Raw genomic sequence first — 22,849 nt, 5'->3', positions numbered from 1 at the left:
CGCCGGAAGGAGATTCACATTCAGGTCACTCCCGATCGGCCTGTCTACGGCACCAAGAGTCTTCACAAGAGTGGCTGGAATGGTAATCGCCTACCTCAGGAAAGAAGGAGTAACGTTGTACGCCTACCTCGACGACTGGCTCATAGTAGGAGACTCGAAGTCCAATGTGGCACACAACGTACAGAAAATGGTGCAAACCCTTCAGGAACTGGGTTGGATAATCAATCAAACAAAATCCCAGCTAACACCAACACAGACGATCCAGTTCCTGGGGGCCAGACTAGACTTCACTACAGGCATAGCCAGTCCCTCAGAACAAAGGATAGAGGCAGTCAGAACAGCCACAGCCCAAATTATATCGTCGCAAGAGTCACCTACAGGAACGTGGCTCCAAGCCCTGGGGCTAATGGCCAGCCTGGTCGACGTGGTGACATTATGCAGGCTACGCATGCGTCCGCTGCAACTCCACCTGCGGAAGACGGCCAACCTGCAAATCCTGGACCAGACAGCGCCGATCCGCCGATCGGAAGAAATCACCCCCATCTACAATGGTGGCACGACACAGAACTGGGACCAAGGGGTCCCCTTCACCACCAGTCTGCCAAAGACATCGGTCACGACGGACGCCTCGCTGACAGGGTGGGGAGCCCACTGGAACAACCTGACAGCCTGGGGGACGTGGTCCACAGTAGAAAAGTCATGGCACATCAACTCACCTAGAGATGTTGGCTGTCAAACGGGCCTTAGGGTCGTTCCATGAAAACCTGAAAAACACAGCAACCACCGTCTTCACGGACAATACCACCATGGTAGCGTACATAAACAGACAGGGGGGCACCCACTCCGAGAGGTTATGCCAGCTGACCTGGGAAGTCCTGATGACAGCCAGGGACTCCGGAATGACACTACGAGCGTCCCACATCGCCGGGAAACTAAATGTGATGGCTTTGCACTCACAAAGCAAATAAATTAATAATATAAAAGAAAACAGTACAACAGTGTCATGCTTAGAAAAGCAAACTAAAAGCAACACACTGTCTATTAGACTAGGAAACATTGCACTTACAAAGGCAACAACATTGAAAAATACAATAAGTAAAATATTAAAATTACCATGCAAGGGATCAAAATTAACATGTAGTTCTTTTTGACTACAGTCTTCAAAGGTTTCACATCAAGAATAAGTTAAATATATGATGACAAAAAATAGAGGAAAATGGAATATACCAAAAAATACTGTACTTCAAGATTTGACTGCCATTGCTAAGTATCTCTTAGCATTTCTGTTGGCTGTGTCCATCTTTTTAACGCACTGTCCCCAAACTCTTTTCTGAATGTGAAGTGGTACATGAAACTGCTCCATAATACATTTCCTAATTGCAAATACCCTATCCTTATCAAGTGCATTTTTCTTAATCCCATTAACATTACAATTTAAAAGCTCATATGGTGTAAATATTTTATGCATTAAATATCTGGCAAGACCACATGGATCTCCCTGTTCAGAAAGAGACGACAGCACAACGTCAGGTCTTATTTCTGTTATGACGGAGGATAAGTTTACTTTAAATAGTTGGCAACATTTTGAAGAAATAATAAAAGTGTTACTAAGCGTTTCTTGTGTGAATTTTTTACATAAATTACCATTGGTTCCAACAGAATGAAAAGAAAAAAGAACTTCCACCCAACAAATTTGAAGCAGGGCCGGTTAAATTCAAAACATGTTTCTTGTCCGCGCAATTGATGGGCCTCCTTTTTCCTGATTCCCGAGTTTCTTTCCGGATTACAAGAAATCTAAACTATCCTTAAAAATTATTTTGTAAAGGTTGGAACATATTCCAAACTAGTAGCAGCGCATGAAAAGAAGAAAAATGGCCACCCGTTTTTTTTCAGATCTCAGTACGAGAAACATGTATTTTATTTGGATACTATAGAACAGCTTTCGTTCCCTAGCTGTATGTCGATTTTTTATAAAACCCTCATGAAAATTAACAGACTTGTTTGAAAATGGATTTTGAAGCTCGGTCAACAATTTAAGAAATGCTTACCGTTCAATACTGGCGTCAAACAATACATTTCGAATTTATTCCAATAAAGATCCGCAAAGGATAAAAATGATGATCAGAGCTTCATAAAGAGAAATAGAAACTGCATGTACATGGTCATTTTAAGTATCCAAGTACTATACAAAGGGATCGAGTTCACCGAAACACCCCTTTTCCCTATTGCCTGAGGAAAACCGTCTTTTAGAAGTTATAGTAGGCCTACCATACAGTACTTTACATTTGATACAAAAGTTACTTTTACAACACACAGAATTTGTGTGTGTCGCAATAGTTTAAGTTTTAACCGCGCAGTACACTACCATTCATAATTTGCATATTACACCAAAAGTTATAACTTGGCGTCCAGATGGCGGGAAAATGTACAATCATGTACAATTTGTTGTGTCGTTGCCATGGTGCAATGAACTTGGGCAAGTTGCCAAGTTCGAATGTCGATGACCTACTTATGTTCCGTGACCAATGTCAATGGGAATTCTGTGTGTAAAAACTCGGGTTTTCCACGTGCAATATATATAGAAGTTTTACGTAAGCGGAGCGAATTCGGGGCGGCTCGTTGATTGTGAGGAAGCACTTATCTAATCATCAATTTTTTGTGAAAAATATCGTACTTTTTTTTCAGAAAATATTTGTGACTAGTAATTGGAAACTCAATGTATCAAGAAGTACTGGGGGTAGACCTTATCATTGCATTTTGAGGGAAGTCAGATCTTCAAGTGCAAAATATTGTTTTTTCATTTAAGGTTATCGTGGTTTTCTTGCGAGGTGTATACGGCGTAACTTTTGATGTAGGCTTAGAGGTAGGATCGGCCCATGCATACTAAATGAGAACGTGCAAAAACGTTTGAAGTGTTGTTTTGAACAGTGCCCGTGAAGCTGTATACTTTGAGAATTCCAAGGGCAGTGACAACGTGCAATGTCTCAGTGCAGTATACAACTGAGTGCCAACTCAGTTCCGTAATGTAACATGTGCGCGAATAGCCCGTATTACTTGCAAGAACAGTATACTGTACTGTTCTAGCCCCGGGAAATGATCAATTCGGCTTTCTCACTTAATCTGTGGTAGGAAAAATCATGATTCCTGAATAATTTTCAGGAATATTGTTATTTCCGAACGGACGTTGAGAACTGTTTGAATATTAAACGGCAATTTTTATTGTTCGCAGCAATCGCGGGAATTTTGTTTGCTAACGTTTCACTCATCAAACCAACTGTTTTGCTCCCATTTGAACGTTTGTATTGTACGTTGAATTTAAACAGTGTAAGATACGTGCTTATACACTATCCCTTCCCTTGACCGAGTATAAACCTTCGGTCTTCTTTGTACCGGCGACGATCGATATTCTTTTGTTACCGGATTGGACGGAATTAAGTAGGATTACAGCCATTGACCGTCTGACAGTAACAATGAACTTCACACTTTTAGCTGACATGAATAGAATTAGGGAAGCCTTCCGACGGAATCTGCGCTCTGATAAACAGTTCCCCGCAATTAACTGCATTTCAATGCGGGTTTTAACAAAAGATAGAGCGCGGTTTAAACGCACAGAGCGCAATTAAGAGCGCGGTTTTCCAATTTACTTAAAAGCGGTACTGTATATGAAGTAACGTTACATATCTCACTTTTGGTTGTCACTATACTTACCTGTCTCCTCACCACAGCGACACTACGGTGTTCAGGGCGTTGGGTCTAACTTAAGAGTATCTCCTGCTATTTTAGGCCTCTCTGTTAGAGCTAAGGGGTCAGACGTGGACGGGGTCGTAGAGGGTAGTCTCCCTCCCTACTGGACGGGAAGTACTCCCCCTCCCGTTGGAAGCGTCAGAATTTCGATGTTAGTTATGGAGTCGAGGGGGTAGCCTTCCCCTTCTGTCGGGGAGGACTACTACTCGACTCCAAGGCAAAGACCACTTTGGAGGGCTTTGGTCTCATGAGAAGGATGGGCAGTGACCCGTGAAGCCGGGTCACAGAGGGTGCACAGTGTTAAAAGGTTACCAGGACATTCTAGGCGCGGTAGAATGAGGGTGCTAAGGTTGTGGCGAGACAGGTAAGCTCGTCACTCGTAAATATCCAAACCAGTAAGTTTTGGAGTTTACACCAAGTAAGACATGACAGCTTTGTTGTACGTTGAAGCACTGCAAGAAACAACTACTATTATCATTGGGAAGTGTGAAGGTGTACGACTGGTAAACATCTGCAGATGTCACCTCTGCGGCAACTACATTCTGAATGTGTCTGATGATAGTTTTGTTTGTCTGTTTATTATATGTAGGTAACAATTATTACCCCAAGCTCAACGCCGAAGAGATGGACGATCTCTACACTCGGATGATAGACCACATGCATACAGCTATCAAAGCGATCAACAAGCAAATCTTTGAATCTATGCGGCCAGTAAGTCGTTCTTCAGTTTTAGTATTAGAACTGTACTTTGCATTGAATAAATGTGGCGTAATCCTCTCATGGATTTGTAAGTATAACTCTATGGAGAAATCTTCTTTTGACTTAGTGTTATACATATCTATAACTCTATGGAAAAATATTCTTTTGACTTAGTGTTATACATATATATCTATAACTCTATGGAAAAATATTCTTTTGACTTAGTGGTAGGGCAATTATACTTTGTCAAGGAATTATAAGGTAGGAAATTTATTCAATCTAACTGTACTTCATTTTAAAGAATTGATGTGGATTTAATGTGTCACTACTATGGTAACTATATTTGATTTAATATTGCAATAACTATAAAACAATCTGTGTGCACATGGAAGACCTAGTGTGAAGTCAACATGTCCTTGTTTGGGTTTATTTGCATAGTCCCACCATTTTTCCTATAATTAAGCGCCATATTTGCTTTCAATTCCTGGAAACAAACACGACGTCACAAAATTTTCGAATCGATAATTGTGATATTTCTCACAGGATTACTCAATAAACAAGTGGATCTAGTTTCTCTCCATGAGAGTCACCTATTCAAGTTACCTATTCATGAGAATTACCTTAAACCTATTAATATTCATGAGGAATCAGTTAAATTGAATTAAATATCATTCATGCAGAGTTTATCCTTTTCTAGCATTTACTCAAATATTGTGACATGCTGACAGAATGTGCTGTATTTGTATACTGCAGAACATTGCCTTCGTTTTCATGCAATGATTGGCGTCATCCAACCGTATCCTAGTAACCAAGCTGAGATATCAATTTCAGCTCACCTACTGTATATGCTCAATCCTGGAAAATTAAATTGTAACCTTGTTTAAGTACTATGAGATACATAAAAGCAGATATCCTACCCATAGTTATGGTGGAATGTTATTTCATTTTCTCCATTGCGTAGGAAATGAATGAATGGGTAAATGTTATTTCATTTTCTCCATTGCATAGGGGGTATCTAAGGATGAACAGAAAAAGTACGACTTCGATGTGTATAAATACCTTCTGGAGCAGGCAAAACTGAAAATAAAACCAACACAGGTCAGTAAAAAACAAATAAAACAAAACAAAGAAAGACAATTGAAGTAGGTAATGACAATATTTTGGGTTTAATTATAGAATAATATAGTATGTAAAGATTGGGGTCATCTTACTAATTCAGTTGGGTAACACTTATTCAATTCTGGTTATGAAGAGCTTTCAAAATATTTCTTTTTATTTTGATCAGACTGTAACAATCTGCTCAGTTTAATTATAAAGTTGCCTGTTTGGATCGTTTAAAAAGCAACAAATTTTTACGTATTTATTTATTTATTATTATTATGATTTTTCAAACTTTTCGTATTTAGATGCCATTGAGATCACATGATGTTAGGTGCCAGTAGTATACTGTATATCGTGCTAGTTCACCCGCCCCCCCTCCCCCCTCAAGAAGCAGCAGGCACCAGATTTTCGGGGGCAGTCTTAGTCCATCGGGGCAGGCTCGATATCGTTCACTGTCGTTGCACATATTTAGTACCAAGGTTTGATCACATATTATGGTGGGTTTTCATATGCTAATTACAATTCTCGATGTTGGATGGTTCGGGAAGTGTTATCTTAAGAGTAAAGAGCAGTTCAAGACGGACTCATTATAGTCCGCTTTGCGTTGTTAGGACTTCTCCGAACGCAGCGATTTTTCAGTCAAGAGCCAATAAAAATCCTTATTGTATGGCATGTGATATGTCAGCTGATACAGAAACTGCTTGGCTCGGCGTGATGTATATGCACAGACTGTGTGTATGTAACGTTGGTACGTGTTTACAATTCGTCTGCATAACGTACTGCATAACAAGAGAACGATGGGCTGAAAGTCTAACAAAATTTACAGCCAACAGTTGGCAAACCGACGTCAAATGTGCCGAGATATGAAGCAGTATTGAGGGTGGCAAATTTTCGTACCTAGACGGTGCTTCCATGATTCAGTACACGAAAGATGAAGGTAATTCAAGGCCTGTTACTAATACTCACGTTATAGCATTACTGTGACAAGAAAGTATACATAACTTCAATACTATACTACTAGTAGTTTGCCTTAGACTAGAAGTGATTAACGTAGCACCCATGAAGGATAGATCGACAGCTACTATATACTGGTATCTGTTATTTTATGATACCATTTATTTCATGTTTTTTTTGTCATGAAACAAAGAAATGAAATCAACACCAGTGTAGGTTCGATAGGCAGACTAACGTTAGGCCTATCAATATTCAATGTTGGCCTATGGTCTAGCCTCTAGTCTTGGATTAATTTGTCAAAACAGGGCCTTACTAAGCCCAGAGCATGTCTCTATGGCTGCTGTTATTACTGGCACACACACAAACAAATGTAGCGTGTAATGTAGCTTATATACCGGCCACTAAGTATATAGGCTTAGGCAATGCTACAGAATTGCCTAGTCCCAGATCCCTTCTTGTATTTTGTACACCTAACAAAGCGAGTTGGCAAATGTAAGTTTCCAGCTATTTAGCATCAGCATGGCACTCAATTTAGTTGCACCTATAGTCTTATTACAGCACTTTAAAAATTTGGAATAAAATATTTCATATCAAACCATCTTGCTTGGTTTATTTTACTTTGATGCATGTATGGGGAGGTCTTCTTTTAGTATGGGAAATCCTGTCAAGTAGCGTTGCATATGTTCTCAAACCTTTGTAGTGTGTGGGTTTGTAACTATGCCCTACCAAGCTCATGGCTCCAGACTTACACTGAAATAAATGGAATGTCAGATGGCTTATTAGTCAGTTGAGTTCCAGTGTAGACAATTAATGTGAACCACAGTGTGATCAACAGGACAATTCAAAATACTGTATCAACCAAACAAATTTGGTTTTGATTTGTTGCAGATAAAAGTGCAGGCCTATCGGTGCCAAAGACAAGGATATTTGCGGTGCTTCCTCTACAGAGATTTCTCTGACACAATCAGGACTCAAGTTTTCGAAAGGAAGAAGATCTGTTAGCGGGCAGACAGAACAGCTGTTTCAGTGTCTGACACGAGATGATGAAAAACGGCTCAAAGAAGCTGCTGAACAGAGATGTGATGAAAGGATGACAATGCTATTGCCCAAGACATTCTGTCTACACATAACAGAGGAAGACTACTTCTTCCTAAGCAAGTGGCTTTGGGTGTTGGTCATGTTGACAGTGACGAGGAAGTCATATAACTCAGAAAGGATTGTTTGTGTAACCAAAGCATAACCTGGTCAATGTTTTGTTGTTGTTTATGTTGATCATTTTCTTTCATTTTCCAATTTTGTTTTATTCATTTGATCTTTTCCGTTCTTTTTCTTATTTTGTTTTATACATTTCACAATGAATAACTTACTTTGGTAGATTGAGGAGTTCCCTAAAGTTTCACTTTTTTGCTACTACTACAGGGCAACAGTTTGTGGTCAGGTGGCCCTGTGTGACCTTTGTCATTTTTTAACATAGTAATTGTTTTGTGTGGCCCTTGTTTTCTAGGAATACATGTACTGGCTCCAAGCCTCTATCACTGATGGAGAAATAGACAGTTTAATAGCTATTTTGTTTAGGTAGGAATATTCTTGGTGATGGATGTGTATCTACAAATTTATTTAAGGACACTGAAGAGACCCATTTATAAGTTTAGATTCAGGTTAAGTAATGCGCCTGGTAATTATTTAGTAACTTAATTGACAGCTGATAGGTCAATTGGCCCAGATACCAGGGAGTGGTCTAGAGCCTTCCAGAGAGCAAACCTACCCCCGAAACGCCCTAACAGAGTGAACCTGCCCCTGATCGAAGTAACCCAAGGAAGTAATTATATTTTGCGACTTTATTTGGTTGACCCGCGCCGCGATTGTGTTCAAACTTAGGACTTTTAGGCATTTTATTTTCAAAGTGGATTTCTTGTTAGACTTAACAGCTCTGATAAGATCTGTAAGTTTCCTTATTATATCATTTAAATTTTTAAAGTTTAAGTTACCCCATTGTGTTTAATACAAGATTCATGTGCGTAGTAAACCTACTACAGTATGTATTCCTTATGTTTATTTTTGTGTGACCGTTACGCCTTTTCAAGTTGTCCCCACGATCTCAGAGTCATCCGGTCCTACTCTCATGGGAAGGTGCTACTTGTAATTTTCCCAAACCTAAAAACATATTTTTGCCTGGTCACTGTGTTTTTGACCAGGTACATTTGCGTTAAAGGTGAGTCTCGAGGCAGACTAAAGGAGACGGACAGTGTTTAAAATGCATTTGTTCAAATTATGTTTAACACAACATAAATTTGATGTTTTCGAAAAATAACACTGCTTTAAAAATCCAACAACTCTTAAAATATACTTCGGACATTCCTCTTTTACTTCAGCCAACACATCCTGGTTTTTAATACTGTGTTTAATTATTTTATCATCTTGCTCAGACAAGAAACTTCTATTTTCATTATCTTTCAACGTATCAGAGTGACGTCATATGTATATTGTTCACTCGTAAAATAACACCTCTCCTATCACCCAACAACTCTTTAAGTATCAATTTGATATCGCTCGATTACTTTCAACCAACACATCCTGTTTCTAAATAAGGGCAAGAACATTTAAATTATTTGGTTTCCATGTTGCTTTTACAAGGAACTCCTGAGTTTTAATTGTCGTCCAACCTATAACAGTGACGTCATATGTTTATTGTTTACTCGTAAAGTATTCCCTCTTTTAGCATCCAACAACTCTTCAAGTATTCTAAGGACATTTCTTGCATCCAACCAACAAACCTTGGTTCTAAATAGGTTTAGTAACACTCAAAAACTATTATCATGTTGCTGTGAATAGTCGTTGCTGATTTTCAATTTAGCCCACACTTCCTAGTGAGGTCATTTGTTGTTTACATGCAAGATAACATCTCTCCAAGCATCCAACAACTCCTAAGATAATCTCAGGACATCCCTGTAAAACTGTCAACAAAAACATGTAGGTTATAATAAGTGCAAGACCATTAAAATGCCATTTTCATGTTGCTGTGACAAGGAACTGCTTTGTTGTAATTGTCGTACACCGTACAAGAGTGACGTCATTTGTTTGTTGTTTACTCGAAAAATAACACTTCTCGAAACATCCAACATCGCGAAAAATGTTCCCAGGACATCCCTCTACAACTTCCAACCAACAAACCTTGGCACTAAGTATGTGCAACGAAACTTGTTTTTTAAGCACGTTATGAAGCCTGCCTTAATGGACTATGACGTCATATGTTTATTGTTTACTCGTAAAGTATTACCTCTTTTAGCATCCAACAACTCTTCAAGTATTCTAAGGACATTTCTTCACATCATCCAACCATCAAACCTTGGTTCTAAATAGGTTTAGTAACATTTGAAAACTATTATCATGTTTCTGTGAATAGTCGTTGCTGATTTTTAAATTAGCCCACACTTCATAGTGAGGTAGTTTGTTGTTTACCCGCAAGATAACATCTCTCCAAGCATCCAACAACTCCTAAGATAATCTCAGGACATCCCTCTATACCTGTCAACAAAAACATCTTGGTTCTAATAAGTCCAAATACATTTAATGCCGTTTTCGTGTTGCTGTGACAAGGAACTGCTTTGTTGTAATCGTCATACACCGTATAGGAGTGACGTCATTTGTTTGTTGTTTACTCGAAAATTAACACCTCTCCAATCATTCAACATCGTGAAAAATGTTCCTAGGACATCCCTCTACAACTTCCAAGCAACAAACTTTGGTACTAAATATGTGCAACGAAACTTGTTTTTTAAGCACATGTTGAGGCCTGCCCCGATGGACTATCTCCTGCACTTTTCGGGAGCCGAATAGGGAGACTCTGCCCCCCTCTGGAAGCCAAAGGCACCCCTTTTTTCGGGGGCTGTCTCCTGTTTTTCGGGAGCCTTCACCACTTATCTAGGCCTCAAATTTCACAATTTGTAGGGCAAGGCCACTTTGGCCTTGAATGCGGCAAAATTTTAAAGGGCACCAAGGTCATGAGGTAAGGCACCAAGGCCAACTTGCATCTTAACGAAGGGCAACAAGGCCATAAAGAATAAACATGAAACAATTTCTGTCCCAGGTCCTGATGCTATTTTAATGAAGCAGATCAGTAGAAGGTGGTCTCTCTCACTTTGCTTTCCTTTTTGTCAATAGAATTAGTTAACCTCTACTCTTATTCGAATCCTTCCTCACCCTTAGCAAAATCAGCAATCATTATGGTAACTCAACTCATAAATTTATGGACAGACTGATTATGAGGGTATCTCATGTAAACTGTAAACCCTTATCAGTTTACTGGAGTAGTCCTCAATCCAAGCCAACACTAATTGACCAGAATAATATTCAACCCAAAATGCCTTTTTGAGTTTGATGGGTTGTTATACTGTAGGGGTGGTTAGGCTTATAGATTTATGGTGAAAATGTAACTAACAACAGCAAGTTCTTTTAAACTTGTTTATTGATGCTGAAAAATTATTCAAAAAACATGGGAGTTAAGTCCAACCGACGTGCTATGTGCGTGTGATCATAGAGCATGTGACGAAGGTGTTCGGTTATTTTACCGTTCTTTTTATATTTTTATGGGGAAATTTGATTTACACTTGAAAAACACTCCCTGCAGGGTAGGAATTAAGATTTGGCTTTGGGGGACTATTTTGGAAAATGAAAAGTTAAAAACGCCCCTATTAATGTATTTACGAGGGCTTTTTTAAGGTTTAGGAGGGCTCTTTTCCAAAGTTCAGTATGCTGTTTACTGAAAATGGTTGTAAGCATTCAACAGGATAAAGTAAGCACAATTACCCTCCTCCTAGTGCTGGGACCGTATAGCAAATAGGGGGCCTATATTAAAAGTTTGCAATCGTTTAGCAAGCCACCGAATATATGACGAAAAACCAATAACCCATCAACTGCAATAGAAAACACAGGTTTACTTCCGCTGAAGGTGGCCTTTCCTTAAATCATGTATTTTTTCGTGTGTGGATAAAATCACTCACCACCAAATAGGAAACTATTATACCGCTGAAAAGTAATCAAAGTTAAAACCTTCAATCCATCGCCACAGCAACGGTGTACGTAAAATATAACATTCCCTTTTTAAGACAAAGCACATACCTTCCAAACAACTGCCGATTTCCTTTAAAGTTGTAAACAAAGCTACACATTTTTTTTTTGTGCAAACCGATGGTAAGGCTACATTTCCCATTGACTTAGTGTGGTTGTTAGGCTATCATGTGGTCGAAGGTCGCAGTATTTCACAGATACTTTAGTTCTAGCTAACTGCGTCACAATTTCAGCGAATAAAGAGATGCTTAGGCTAAGTGTGGTGTTCGGCAACCATGCTCGCGACGATAGCAGCAAGGAAAGTGTGTAAACAAAGCTACGCAAAGTTTTTTTTTATGGCTTATTAGGCTATATTTCCCGTTGACTTTGTGTGATTGTTAGGCTAACATGTGGTCGAAGATGGCAGTTTTTCATGTATATTTTTATTTTTTATTTGCGACACAACTTGAGCTAACAAACAGATGGCTAGGTTAGATTTTATGTTGACTTGGTGTGAAGTTAGGCTACCATGTGGTCGGAGATTTGTGGGAATTTTCGTTTATTGTCGCTGGTACTGAAATTGCTTAGTGGAAGTAATTTGCCAGTGACTGCGGGAATTTCCCGGTGATTGTGCGCGACCCTCCCGCACTGCTTCAAATTTGATGCGGGATTGTGAGAACTGTTTGTGCGATCCGCGCTGTTACTGCAAACCCTAGCTTAAGCAAAAGCATGTCACAATTAAATTTATACAGACACTGGATATTACAAGGGTGAGTTTCTTATATTTGGGTCATTCCATATCAAATCACCGAATTTTGGAGTATGTTGTATTTCGACATCTTTGAAAAATTCCCAAAATTGTGTGGTTTATACACAACTTTGTGAAAAGTATTTTTTTGTAAACTACTTTGAAGTGTTTCAAAAATGTTCTTCACATTTGAATTAATCAAACACCCTGTACATGTATGTATTGATTGACATTCATTTTATATTCAATTCTTTTAAATTAAGTGAATTAAACCAGAAGCATACAGTACATTGCAAGTAGTATTTGTTTATATGACATTGAAATCTGCAGTATAATAATTCAGGGGCGTAGCCAGGATTTTCAAAGTTGTAGGCACGACCATCTGAGCAGAGCGCCACCATCAGTTGGTGCAGAGCGTACAAGAAAATTTTTGGTTTTACAACCCCCTCCCAGATGGCAGGAAACGGCCCTTCCCAAGTGTTCATTCTGGTTCCCTGGCCTCTTGCTGACTTGATACACCTCATTCGATATCACTTTTTAACCCCAAAAACAAACGAGTTAAAATAGTACGTAATTCAATACTACATAATGTATTTAAAATTGGCAAGGTACATGTACAGAGTAGTCTCACTTTTCAACTTCTGATACTTGTAGATACAAAGATAGGCCAGAAATGTCTTTGATATAGCCAGTAATTTTCATTGATACAACTGTAGCTAGTAAATGTTTATTGAAAAGGCTGTTTTGGAACTTGGAACGCCGATCGTGACAACAACAGGCACCAAAGTGCTGCAGCTCTATAAAGTCTGTTAATAATAATATTCAATTCTGGAGTACAATAGTTCAGTGGAAATAACTATTAATTTATTGTTCATTTCTTTTTCGTTTTTTGCCAATCCTTTCTGAAGAGGTGCAGCCGCCCCTTATGACAATGTCTTTTCCTTCCCTTTTACCGTTCAAGTTTCGTTATTTTTAATTCGGTGCACCGGTTACGAGGATGGGGTGCAGCTAGGGCAAGTGCTCTGTGATCGCCTAAAGGGCCCGTGGCCAGGAGCCCAAATATAATTAATATATATTTATCTATATATGATAAATGATATACTGTATGACAAAAAAATGCTTTGTCCTTCCCTCCTGATATATAACGAAAATGCATATATAAAAATAAAGACTGTGTCTATGTATAATTCATACCTAAATTGAATGAAATACCAATTGTTCACAAATGACGGACTTGACCATACGTTTGATACCCAATGTTGTAATCACGTTAGTCAATTTTTTCACTTTGTATTTGCGTTTTTATTTTTGTGACACTGTCAGTGTGTATCAGACTTATATTCACTATTAGTTTCTTGAGCTGTAAAAAAATATTGACTTGCGACTTTGGTTACAATATTTGCAAATACTTTACTCCAGTTAGTACAAGACTGGTGCATCTGGAAAAGTTTGAAATGCACTGGTTTGTTACAGTAAAATAGCATTAGGTTACTGCACTTCTATAGCCTAAACTTTTGATATTTGATAAAGCATGTACAGCTTTACTAATGAGTGAATCAACTACGAAACCAGAGTACTCGAACAGTTCGGACTTCAACTGCTCACCATGTAGGCCTAAAAATAGTCAAACCAGGGAGCTGCTAGAGTAGCAGCTCCCTGGTTAAACTACAAAGCCTACGTCTGATGCAAAACTGAACCGTAACCTGAACTGAACAGCCCACTGGTCGTGAACAGTTCTGAACATATAAACAAAACACAGAGTTTTGTATCACACAGCATCCAAGAAAACGTGGTGCAATAATTTACCGCATACTACTGAAACTGCCACAGACAAGAACTATTTAGGAATTTCCTCAAGGCCACCGCTCCAGTAACCCAAACCCGTATATTGCTTACTAGCCGTAAATACAGGATTGCTGAGAAATTACGTGACAACAGCGACGAACCAGTAGAGGGTAGTATTGATATTATTTTTTATTGTTCATTTCTTTTTCCTTTTTTGCCAATCCTTTCTGAAGAGGTGCAGCCGCCCCTTATGTGGTGTAAAGGACAGAATCTACAAGCGAGCCCACCTTTAACAACAACTCTATATATATCTACGCAGTGGACAAACTTAACCTCAAGATGCCCAGATTATACTTATGCCCTGTTGACTGGCTCACAAGACAACTGCATCTTTTTCTAAGACTCCTGGAAGTGAGCTCCTTAACCACAGCATATAAACATGTGACCAACTTAACTCCTCTCATTGACCCTTGGTCCCAGTAGCAACACTTAGAACCAATCAGGGTTAACCATCCAATACTACATTTGCATACTAATAATGGGACACACTGTTTATAAGAAAAGGGCAGGAGTTTGGAAGTTGTTTACTACAAACAGGCAGAACAAAGGAAGTAATTTTTTCAAAGTTTCACTACTACTTATAAAGAGTAAAATGAACACAGCAGATGAAGGAGAGGAAGAAGCATGTAAATATATCTATTTACACATGCACAACTAAGAACAAAAGTTAACTACAATATGAATTCACACACAAAAAAATCCTGCCAAAATGCCTATTGAACATTGTACGAAAATTCAGTGCAGACTTATCTTTTGCCTTATCCTTTGGACAAAGTAGAGAACCAATGTTGACTTGTCACTGACTTGACCAACCTGTAATGTAGCCTACAGTCACTTGATCCAGAATTAGCAGGTGCGCCTATGTATAGGTACACCGGATAAAATCCACAAGGGTAAAACTACTTAGTACTAACCAGAGCCGACCAAGGCATTACCTTTTGAAGCCTTATTAATTTCAAGTACTATTATGTACTGGGCATGAAGGTAATGCCAGTGCTGACAACCACCAGTGGCAGAATTCAGTAGTAAACTAATAGTACCAGCATAGACCTACAAGTGCAGTGTAGTTGTGCTTGCACTACCCTACTTTGAACTGCTTAATTCTTCTAACTTCAAGGATATGACATTGTATTCGTAAACAATGTCTTGAAAGCTAACATCATTATAAACACATGGTCCCGTAATATTAATGCACTGCACTGTAGAATACTTATAATTATAACCCTAGGCTACACACTATGGTAATGTGCATACACATGTACATATGCATTTAACCACGATAGGACACGTTGATACCTGTGATCAAGAGCACCCTTAAAAATGTAACTTTAATTCAACCCATAATGCTGGAACAATTCCGAATTTAGCCCAGAATCATTGTTTAACTTGCTTTATACCATAGACCGAGCAATGGAGGTAGTACCTTCTTGAAAACGGGAAATGTGCAATTCGAAAGATGAAAGGTTTTTACTCACGTTTCGTTTGTATTTTTCAAGCCGGGGCAAACAAATTTTCGAATTTCATCCACATCATGAGTCCGACATCGTCGCAAACAGATATTTCATGATTATTCAACTTCTTTTCTTCAAAGTTTTCTTCAATCAACTCGATTGCTGCTTTATGAAAATGTATTAAAATGGATTTTTAGAGGATATCAAAGCTGCAGTGTACTGAAATCGAGTAATGGTTGGAGCTCCCATAATGCATTTCACCGCTCTTGCCAAGGGTTTAAAGATTGCCAATAACGGTCAAAATTTGCACTCTGATTTCTGACTGACAAAAACTTTCCTATTGAAAAGTATAACCTTAAAGTTGGTGAGCCAAAAACAGTTGCACAAGTAATAAAACTTACCGTGTCTGAACCTGCCAATGTGAGTAGAATCATTACAATCGCTATTTCTATTGTCATGTTTAACCACATAACTTCTGTACTTTCAAACAGCGTTTTGTTCTCAATATAGTGTCAGCTTTGGAAGACCAATTCACAGTCAAGCAATGGAAAGTCCTATGTGCTACTTTGTTATTGACAAGTCTTCTAACTGTCTTTTGTTTAGGGTGGTGCGAAAAGGACTCCTGCCAACAACTCTGAAGATGGGGCAAGGTCAAAGGGGACATTGAAAGAGAACGAGGACAAGGAATCAAGTGGTAAAGATGAAAAACCCAAAGAAGAAATAATAGAGAAAGAGCGGAGGAATGTGAATAACAAGGGACCTGTCCTTGCCCCCCTCGAGGAACCCTTTCCTCCCAATATCAAGTTTTCCTATGGCAGTAAGAAGTTGTGTGCTTTGGATAAATCATTCAGTTTCATCTACACATATATCTATGTTGGATAAAATAACAATTTTGTAAAATAATAAGGGCATGTGGATGGTGTCCTGCTGGGGGGGGGGGCAGGAGCAGGGTGGGGTAGAGGAGGTGTGGTGGAGAGGAGGTGAAAATGGATTGTAAAATTACACCAAGTAAGACATGACAGCTTTGTTGTACGTTGAAGCACTGGAAGAAACAATAACTATTATCAGTGTGAAGGTGTACTACTGGTAAACATCCACAGATGTCACCTCTGCGGCAACTACATTCTGAATGTGTCTGATGATAGTTTTGTTTGTCTGTTTATTATATGTAGGTGAGAATTCTGTCCACCAGCTCAAAGCCGAAGAGGTGGGCGATCTCTACACTCGGATGATAGACCACATGCATACAGCTATCAAAGAGATCAACAAGCAAATCTTTGAATCTTTGCGGCCAGTAAGTCGTTCTTCAGTTTTAGTATTAGAACTGTACTTTGCATTGAATAAATGTGGCGTAATCCTCTCATGGATTTGTAAGTATAACTCTATGGAAAAATCTTCTTTTGACTTAGTGTTATACATATATATCTATAACTCTATGGAAAAATATTCTTTTGACTTAGTGGTAGGGCAATTATACTTTGTCAAGGAATTATAAGGTGGGAAATTTATTCAATCTAACTGTACTTCATTTTAAAGAATTGATGTGGATTTAATGTGTCACTACTATGGTAACTATATTTGATTTAATATTGCAATAACTATAAAACAATCTGTGTGCACATGGAAGACCTAGTGTGAAGTCAACATGTCCTTGTTTGGGTTTATTTGCATAGCCCCACCATTTTTCCTTTAATTAAGCGCCATATTTGCTTTCAATTCCTGGAAACAAACACGACGTCACAAAATTTTCGAATCGATAATTATGATATTTCTCACAGGATTACTCAATAAACAAGTGGATCTAGTTTCTCTCCATGAGAGTCACCTATTCAAGTTACCTATTCATGAGAATTACCTTAAACCTATTAATATTCATGAGGAATCAGTTAAATTGAATTAAATATCATTCATGCAGAGTTTATCCTTTTCTAGCATTTACTCAAATATTGTGACATGCTGACAGAATGTGCTGTATTTGTATACTGCAGAACATTGCCTTCGTTTTCATGCAATGATTGGCGTCATCCAACCGTGTCCTAGTAACCAAGCTGAGATATCAATTTCAGCTCACCTACTGTATATGCTCAATCCTGGAAAATTAAATTGAAACCTTGTTTAAGTACTATGAGATACATAAAAGCAGATATCCTACCCATAGTTATGGTGGAATGTTATTTCATTTTCTCCATTGCGTAGGAAATGAATGAATGGGTGAACGTTATTTCATTTTCTCCATTGCATAGGAGGTATCTAAGGATGAACAGAAAAAGTACGACTTCCATGTGTATAAATACCTTCTGGAGCAGGCAAAACTGAGAATAAAACTAACACAGGTCAGTAAAAAACAAATAAAACAAAACAAAGAAAGACAATTGAAGTAGGTAATGACAATATTTTGGGTTTAATTATAGAATAATATAGTATGTAAAGATTGGGGTCATCTTACTAATTCAGTTGGGTAACACTTATTCAATTCTGGTTATGATGAGCTTTCAAAATATTTCTTTTTATTTTGATCAGACTGTAACAATCTGCTCAGTTTAATTATAAAGTTGCCTGTTTGGATCGTTTAAAAAGCAACAAATTTTTACGTATTTATTTATTTATTATTATTATGATTTTTCAAACTTTTCGTATTTAGATGCCATTGAGATCACATGATGTTAGGTGCCAGTAGTATACTGTATATCGTGCTAGTTCACCCGCCCCCCCTCCCCCCTCAAGAAGCAGCAGGCACCAGATTTTCCAGGGCAGTCTCCTGCACTTTTCGGGAGCCGTTTAGGGAGACTGCCCCCCTCTGGAAGCCAAAGGCACCCCTTTTTCGGGGGCTGTCTCCTGTTTTTCGGGAGCCTTCACCACTTATCTAGGCCTCAAATTTCACAATTTGTAGGGCAAGGCCACTTTGGCCTTGAATGCGGCAAAATTTTAAAGGGCACCAAGGCCATGAGGTAAGGCACCAAGGCCCAACTTGCATCTTTACGAAGGGCAACAAGGCCATAAAGAATAAACATGAAACAATTTCTGTCCCAGGTCCTGATGCTATTTTAATGAAGCAGATCAGTAGAAGGTGGTCTCTCTCACTTTGCTTTCCTTTTTGTCAATAGAATTAGTTAACCCCTACTCTTATTCGAATCCTTCCTCACCCTTCGCAAAATCAATCATCATTATGGTAACTCAACTCATAAATTTATGGACAGACTGATTATGAGGGTATCTCATGTAAACTGTAAACCCTTATCAGTTTACTGGAGTAGTCCTCAATCCAAGCCAACACTAATTGAACAGAATAATATTCAACCCAAAATGCCTTTTTGAGTTTGATGGGTTGTTATACTGTAGGGGTGGTTAGGCTTATAGATTTTTGGTGAAAATGTAACTACTGTAACAACAGCAAGTTCTTTTAAACTTGTTTATTGATGCTGAAAAATTATTCAAAAAACATGGGAGTTAAGTCCAACCGACGCGCTATGTGCGTGTGATCATAGAGCATGTGACAAAGGTGTTCAGTTATTTTACCGTTCTTTTTATATTTTTATGGGGAAATTTGATTTACACACGAAAAACACTCCCTGCAGGGTAGGAATTAAGATTTGGTTTTGGGGGGCTATTTTGGAAAATGAAAAGTTAAAAACACCCCTCTTAATGTACTTTCGAGGGCTTTTTTAAGGTTTAGGAGGGCTCTTTTCCAAAGTTCAATATGCTGTTTACCGAAAATGGTTGTAAGCATTCATCAGGATCAAGTAAGCACAATTACCCTCTTCCTAGTGCTGGGACCGTATAGCAAATAGGGGGCCTTTATTAAAAGTTTAATTAAAAAAATTTGCTATCATTTAGCAAATAACGTCAAGCTACCGAATATATGACGAAAAACCAATAACCCATCAACTGCAATAGAAAACACAGGTTTACTTCCGCTGAAGGTGGCCTTTCCTTAAATCATGTTTTTTTTTGTGTGTGGATAAAATCACTTACCACCAAATAGGAAACCATTATACCACTGAAAAGTAATCGAAGTTAAAACCTTCAATCCATCGCCACAGCAACGGTGTACGTAAAATATAACGTTCCCTTTCTAAGACAAAGCACATACCTTCCAAACAACTGTCGATTTCCTTTAAAGTTGTAAACAAAGCTACACATTTTTTTTTTGTGCAAACCGATGGTAAGGCTACATTTCCCATTGACTTAGTGTGGTTGTTAGGCTATCATGTGGTCGAAGGTCGCAGAATTTCACAGATACTTTAGTTCTAGCTAACTGTGTCACAATTTCAGCGAATAAAGAGATGCTTAGGCTAAGTGTGGTGTTCGGCAACCATGCGCGTGACGATAGCAGCAAGGAAAGTGTGTAAACAAAGCTACGCAAAGTTTTTTTTACAAACCGAGGGTTAGGCTACATTTCCCATTGACTTTGTGTGGTTGTTAGGCTAACATGTGGTCGAAGATGGCAGTTTTTCATGTATATTTTTATTTTAGTTAGTAATAAAAGGGTAGTGTCAGCCTGATTAAAATAGGTCTAAAAATATGCTCACATGTTTCTTGAACTTAAAAAGAAAACGGAGGATATGGACTGTGCGGGGGATGGAGAGTATATATTTATGAAACATATAAACACTAAACCACTATAAGAATATGAAACTCACGTTTACTTTGATAGTCCGTTAAAAGGATTGTCTGGTGGCCCAAAGAAGTTACCTTAAAAAATAGTAAATAATTTTCCAAACATGTTGTCAAAGTATGAGAACGCTAATGTTGCGTTTGACAGAGAAACGATTTTTTAATCGTTATGGATAGACATTTCAAATATGATTTGAACAGTACAATACGTGACGTCAGCTCTGCCATAGCAGATTGCGTCATAACCCACCCTCCGCACAGTACCTATACGGTAATCACAACAAAAACAGCGTTTGTATACAGATAAATTTCTTCCTTAATTTCTGGTGAAATTTCTTAAAAATTAGATATGTTTTCAAAAACTCCTTAAGCCGCCATGTACTTGAGCGGTGGTTCCGTGGTCTTTGTGTAACACAAGGTAAATTTTAACAGCAGACTCTGAGTTGTTCAGGCTATACATCGCGCTATCCAGCTCCAACGCGAAAAATGCTCGCATGTAGGCTGTACTCAAACGTTGACAATCGGACAGTTCTGCGAAGCCTAAGCTTCTCAGTGCTATATTCTGCTCTGACAACGATTCGATCAATTTCGTCAATAATTTCCGGTGAAATTTCTTATAAATTAGATATGATTTAAAAAACTCCTTAAGCCGCAATATATGTAGTAGATCGATGGTTTCGTGGTCTTTGTGTAACACAAGATAAGTTTTAAACGCAGGCTCTTCGTTGTTTATTCATCGCGGTATCCAGCTCCAGCGCGAAGAATCTTCGCGTGTATAGGCTACTCTAACGTTTACAATCGGACAGTTCTGCGATGACATCGATCCCGCCAAGTTTCATCTTTCGGTTTAACGAATACTTTACAAGTTTCCTTTTACTGTTAATTTGATCCGTGAATTTTATTTCAGCGATTTCGAAGAACAGTTAATGAACTGTGGTTTGAGTGTGAGTGTACTATGTGTAATGCTATACAAGTACACCAACTGAGCATCGTAGTATATACGTTCACGAGTATGTACGTTATATATATGAGGCAATCCAATGTGCTTACACGTGAGTTAATTTGCTGCGGAATTGGGAGTGCTAACTTCAAGTCGCCTGTTTTGCCTATCTGCAAGCACTACGTCAATCACCATATTGAAGCGTTCGAACAAACGGTACTTTTGGTGAGAAACTGGTGAATTTGAAAACCAGATTTCTACAAGAAGAAAACGTCGAATGGGGACAATTTTTACATGGTTAGAAAGAGAAAAATAATAACTACAAGGACAATGTATCAAAATCTTCCACCAGACAATTCCTTTAATAGGAAATCAATCTTGTCTAAAGCATGAATCAATGCCTATAGATCTCTGGAAACTAACCCAATTTGGTTAAATTTGCCAATATTGTCCTATCACGAAAAAAACTATGAATACTTTGATAAAACAAGGAAACACCAATATGTGAGAGATTTACCTTAAACCCACCCCCCCCCTCAACCATCCATAATTAACGTTACTTCTTTATTTTCTTAATGAACAGTTATCCCCCCCACCACAAAAAAAAATGTGAATACTCTCACTCATACATTGATAGTTCGTTACTATGAAGGGAAGTTCTGTTTTTATCTCAATACATTACATGTATAGAGATATTGTAACAGTAAGTGGGATTCTCTCTTCTCTTAAAAATTTTTCAGTGTCTTCATACAAAGTTTTTTTTCTCTGGAATTTCTAGAGCAAGGATATATCATATAGGCCGACAAAAGTTACTATTTTTTATTCGAGAATTTTATCTCATTCTATGACTTTTTCACGGATTTATGTCCAAATAGGGCCAAATCGGCCCCAAAAACAGTTTTTGCGAGCCATTTTTGCACACGCTCCGAAACTTGTGTTATTGCGCAATCGTTAAACACTTCGCAAAAGCGGTGAAATGCATTGTGGGAGCTAAGCCCATCACTATATTTTAGTACACTGCGGCTTGGATATCATCTGAAAAGCTGTTTTAATACATATTCATAAAGCAGCAATCGAATTGCTTCAAGCAAAACTTTGAACAAAAGAAGTTGAATATTCATTAAATATCTGTTTGCGACGATGTCGGACTCACAATGTGGATGAAATTCAGAAATTTCTTTGTCCCGGCTTGAAAAATAAAAACGAAACGTGAGTAAAATCCTTTCATCTTTCGAATTGCACATTTTCCATTTTCAAGAAAATACCACCCATCGTCCGGTCGATCCTTTAAAACAAATTAAACAATGATTTGAGGCTAAATTCAGAGTTTTTCCAGCATTCTGGGTTGAATTAAAGTGACTTTTTTAAGGTTGTACTTGTGAACGGGCATCAACGTATCCTATCGTGGTTAATTGCATATGTACTTGTATATGCACATTACCATAGTGTGTAGCCTAGGGTTGTAGTTTTAAGTATTCTATAGCGCAGTGTATTCATATTACGGGACCATGTTTTTATGAATTATGAATATGATGTTTGCTTTCAAGACATTGTTTACGAATACAATGTCGTTGCCTTGAATGTTGGAGGACTCAAGCACTTAGTAGAAGGGTAGTGATAGTACAACTACACAATACTAAGCCTATGCTGGTATTATTAGTTTACTACTGACTAGAACTGTTACTGGTGGTTTTCAGCACTGGCAAT

General features: G+C 38.3%; 1 protein-coding gene across 1 annotated transcript in view; it reads left to right on the top strand.

Annotated features, from left to right (window-relative positions):
• Positions 1-22,849, top strand: part of LOC139965696 (DNA topoisomerase I, mitochondrial-like) — an 86,609-nt gene that overhangs the window by 33,185 nt on the left and 30,575 nt on the right. The window contains exons 3-7 of the mRNA XM_071968318.1: positions 4,334-4,455; positions 5,452-5,541; positions 16,192-16,405; positions 16,761-16,882; positions 17,832-17,921. Coding sequence (XP_071824419.1) covers positions 4,334-4,455; positions 5,452-5,541; positions 16,192-16,405; positions 16,761-16,882; positions 17,832-17,921 — 638 coding nt within the window. The remainder of the gene's footprint in view (positions 1-4,333; positions 4,456-5,451; positions 5,542-16,191; positions 16,406-16,760; positions 16,883-17,831; positions 17,922-22,849) is intronic.

The sequence above is a fragment of the Apostichopus japonicus genome, chromosome 3, assembly GCF_037975245.1.
Source record: "Apostichopus japonicus isolate 1M-3 chromosome 3, ASM3797524v1, whole genome shotgun sequence".
In the NCBI taxonomy this organism is placed as follows: Eukaryota; Metazoa; Echinodermata; class Holothuroidea; order Aspidochirotida; family Stichopodidae; genus Apostichopus; species Apostichopus japonicus.
The sequence above is the reverse complement of the archived record's forward strand: the minus strand, read 5'-3'. Positions and strand labels throughout refer to the sequence as shown.